A 4111-nucleotide genomic window follows, 5' to 3' on the forward strand; every position below is an offset into this window, starting at 1 on the left:
TCTTGTTTTCAAGTTCCGAGTTCGAGTAGATCGCTCCCTTATATGATCGCTCCCTTATATAGGGTGATCATACCAAATTACCAATCATCGATTCAACAACTCCAATCCGCCAGGTTAGTAGTCCTCCTTTTTCATAGCACATGCTGAGTTTAGAGGGCAATTATCTTTTGGTTTGTTAAATTATCGTTGGTAATCTCGGTGCTTGCGTGAATCGACGGTCTTCTGACCTGAGTGCATCTTTCTTTGCAGCTAGAGCAAAGCTGCAGGATCGGCGAGAGATGGAGCGATTGGACGATTTTGAGCTGCCGGACTTCTTCAAGGATCCGTCGTACTTCACGTAATAATCGATCTATATATTCTTTGATCAGCCCTCAGCTTGAAAACCTTGCCTTGATGCTTAGATTAGCGCGGCTGACATCCGTAGCATGACAGTTTGCAGCCTGTGGGAGCTGCCCGCCAAGAGCAAATTCGTGCATGGAAACAGCTGATCCTTGACTACTGCAGGAGTAGAAGGATATACAGAGTCCCAGTGGATGCAGAATTCCCATTGTTCTCAAACCCAGCAATTGAAAGTAAAGACTTCTTTCTATTAGCTGTTTAATTTGTGTTCTGCCCTTTAGCGAAGGGCATCACATCTCTCAAGCGTCGCTACAACGGTATTTTGAAAACAATTGCTTAGACTAACAAAGCCATAATATGTTCGTGCACCACTATTAGTGCTTGTTAGTATTGACAGCTCTTTTTTTCTGTAATTTTCTCCTGATGATGCAGTACTGAGATATGCTATTTATAGTAGTTTGTTTGCCATCCTGTGCATTTGGATCATCACCGACGTGTCACAAAATTACCAGCCTTTATCATATGCAGGATCGCTAAGCCCTGAAGCAACGGAAGTTTTTCTTTCAGCCCTTGTTATGGAAGGTTCAGTGAGCATATCTACACTGTTGAAACATCTACGCATGCCATCGTTTAATATGTTCTGTTGTACTGTCAAATTGCCATCCAACATTGTTTCTGATACATGTTGTGCAGGGCGTGCAGAGTGGACGGATGTAAATCACACCGAATGCCTTGTTCTCTGGAGAAGTATACATGATTGGGCCAACTACATATCGAACTTTGTGAGTGTTTATCCTTTCTTTTTGGAAAATTTGCAACACAAGAAATTATTCTGGCTTCTTGTGCCTGTGTCTTTGAAGTGTTATAATACTCCTTATTCGCATTGTGTTTGTAGCTAAATGAGCGTGGATTAGAAAGCTGGGTTTGCACTGTTGAAGAGGTGCGCTCTGGTGACGAAACACGAGAATCTGGTGAGCACACTCTTTGTTCATGTATGTTATGTCTATTATATTGATTTTATCCATTGCAGTTCCTAGATTTGTTCACATTTTTTGCACTCTTAATCTGATGACAGTTCTTAGATATTATGCTGGTTTGTTTATAATATCATAATACGCAACTTTGTAGCGACCGCGGCAAGAATAATTGGGCAATTAGAGACATCAATAGCAACCACTCTCTGATCATCTTGCCATGGTGCCAGCTTCTTCTTTTCCCTATTAATTAAAAATTTGTGCATATGTATATTCTCCCTCTTCAGATAACTAGATCGTTGTGAATCACGATAATCACATGCAATGCATTTATTATGTCTTGTTACCTAAATAATCTTGTACCCACAAAAAAACTTAATCTATCAAAAGTCTGGAATGCTATCTTTGTACAGTTTCTCCTGACAATTCACACTTTCTTGCGTGTCATAGAACTAGCAGGAATTGATCCCGTTGTCCTATCTCGCGCTGTTATGTTGCTGGTGCAAAACGGGAAAGCTCGTATCGTTGGAAACTATTGCATGTGGTTTAGGGAAGAATAAGTTTCGGGACTACTACCAGCGCAGACGTGTCGGAGATGCTATTTTGGGGAATGGTCTTCTGATGTACCTCTTCTTCAGTGGAGTAGGTGATATGTGGGCCCACCAGATGGGTTGCCCACATGTCAGCGACCTCACTACAAAGGGTAGTACGTCAGAAGATTTGTGCCTGCTAGTTTGGGCCGATGTTGTAGCTTATGGACTATCTATTTCTACAGGGTGGAGGTGTGCCAATGCACCCTCATCATTTGTTCGAAGGAATGAAGTGTAAAGAACACTTGTGTAAAAGTATTCTATTTTTGAATAATTTATGTAAGAGTCTCGTTACGTATCTCCTGTGAATGACATTTTTCTATTCATCCACTTTTTTATTTATACATGTCACATACATGCATTGTAGATTTGATGAATAAAACGAGAAGTGTACCTTTGTTTAGATAATGGCACTGGAGTGCCGGACTTTGAATTATTAAAGATCTGGTACACTGAGACATGGTGTGGCGTATAGTATAGGAAAAGGTACAGATGCACCATAATCAAAATAAACCAGTTGGGTGTTCCGGAATTGCGAATGTGCTAGAAGTTCCAGCATTGAGCCATGAACAAATCGCAATCTACAGGGGTAGCATGAAGATGAGCAAAATTTCATGTGACCAAAGACAGTCGGCCAATTCACGCAGGGCTCCGTGCGAACTTGGCCATGGATCATGAGCAAAAGATGTGCGACGAGTCTTCCTTTACAGTTTACACCACAAAGGGTGCACAACCAAACCGGGGTGGGTCATGCCTCTTGTGATTTGCTTACCAGAAGGAAATCAATCAAGAACAAGCTGGCACGATGAAAGAAAATGATATTTAGAGGGAGCTTAATTTTTCTTTTTGAGGGGATAGAGGAAGCTTAGCTGCTCATATATCGTGTTTTTAACTGCTGCTCATATATAGTTGAAATGGGTATAGCGCCGTCGTGAGATTTTTTTTAGATGGCCCAACGAGAGTTTGGCATATTTCAAATGTACCACCGTTGGTAGGATTGATAGCAAGGTGGGATGACTTTCGTGAGGAGGAAGAAAGATATCAAGGGAGAGGCAGTAGAGGAGATTCGAGTTTCCTTTCTCATTTCCGTCATGACTATTTTCGGTTATAATGTATCTTCTTTGTAGCCACACTGAAAGGACACAGATGTCGCCTAGAGGGGGGATGAATAGGCAGTTTAAAAATTTTACGAGATGGGCATAACAAATGCGGAATAAAACTAGCGTTTACTTTGTCAAGCCCAAAGCCTAAATACTATGGTTCACCTATGTGCACCAACAACTTATTCTAAGCAAAGGTTCACCAATGTGCACCAACAACTTATGCTAACCAATACAAGCAACTTATGTGATAGCAAGATATATAACTTCAAGCACGATGGCTATCACAAAGTAAAGGTGCATAAGAAAGGAGCTCGGGTATAGAGATAACCGAGGCACGCGGGAGACGACGATGTAGCCCGAAGTTCACACTCTTGCGAGTGCTACTCTCCGTTGGAGCGGTGTGGAGGACAAGTCACTCCAAAAGCACGAGGGCCGCCGTATTCTCCTCGAGAATTCCCACCAAGAGGGATGTCCTCGAACCTCTATGTAACCTTAGGGAGGTTACCGAACCCGCACAAAGCTTGGGGCTATCTCCACAACTTAATTGGAGGCTCCCAACAAATTGCCACAAAGGCCTTGCCCTTGAAGAATCTCCACAACTTAATTGGAGTCCCCAAGAACACCACTAAGATGCCACAAAGGCCTTGCCCTTGAAGATTCTCCACAACTTAATTGGAGTCCTCAAGAACACCACAAAGATGCCACAAAGGCCACTAAGCCGTCTAGGGTCCAAAGACCCAAGAGAAAAAACCTTCTTGCTTTCACTTCCACGAATCACCGTGGAGAACTCAAACCGATGCACCAAATAATGCAATGGCAAGAACACCACAAAGATGCAAGTCCTTCTCTCTCAAATTCCAACAAAGCTACAAAAGCTATTGGGGGAATAAAAGAGGAAGAACAAATAAGAGGAGGAACACCAAATTTCTCCAAAATCTAGATCTAGTGGATTCCCCTCACAAAGAGAGGGATTTGATTGGTAGAAATGTAGATCTAGATCTCCTCTTCCTTTTCCCTCAAAAAGATTCAAGAAGCATAGGAGAAGTAGAGGGAAATGGAAAGCTCTCAAGGTCAACAATGGTGGAGAGCAAATGGGGAGAGTTTG

At 42.3% G+C, this 4111-nt stretch overlaps 1 protein-coding gene across 1 annotated transcript; it reads left to right on the top strand.

Moving 5' to 3' along the window:
- Window positions 1–278: 278 nt before the first annotated feature.
- LOC124695753 (vacuolar protein sorting-associated protein 25-like) lies at window positions 279–1523 on the top strand. Its single transcript, XM_047228570.1, has 6 exons — window positions 279–337; window positions 433–572; window positions 868–921; window positions 1033–1121; window positions 1235–1310; window positions 1468–1523. Exons 1-6 carry the CDS (start codon window positions 279–281, stop codon window positions 1521–1523), a joined length of 474 nt encoding a protein of 157 aa, XP_047084526.1.
- Window positions 1524–4111: the final 2588 nt, after the last annotated feature.

This window comes from Lolium rigidum, chromosome 3 (genome assembly GCF_022539505.1).
Source record: "Lolium rigidum isolate FL_2022 chromosome 3, APGP_CSIRO_Lrig_0.1, whole genome shotgun sequence".
In the NCBI taxonomy this organism is placed as follows: Eukaryota; Viridiplantae; Streptophyta; class Magnoliopsida; order Poales; family Poaceae; genus Lolium; species Lolium rigidum.

Excerpts from the sequence above, each read along its gene's own strand:
- LOC124695753 (XM_047228570.1), top strand. The coding sequence starts at position 279 with ATGGAGCGATTGGACGATTTTGAGCTGCCGGACTTCTTCAAGGATCCG. Across the intron at positions 338-432 it reads AAGGATCCGTCGTACTTCAC|TTTGCAGCCTGTGGGAGCTG; the intron begins GTAATAATCGAT and ends GTAGCATGACAG. Across the intron at positions 1,122-1,234 it reads CCAACTACATATCGAACTTT|CTAAATGAGCGTGGATTAGA; the intron begins GTGAGTGTTTAT and ends TTGTGTTTGTAG.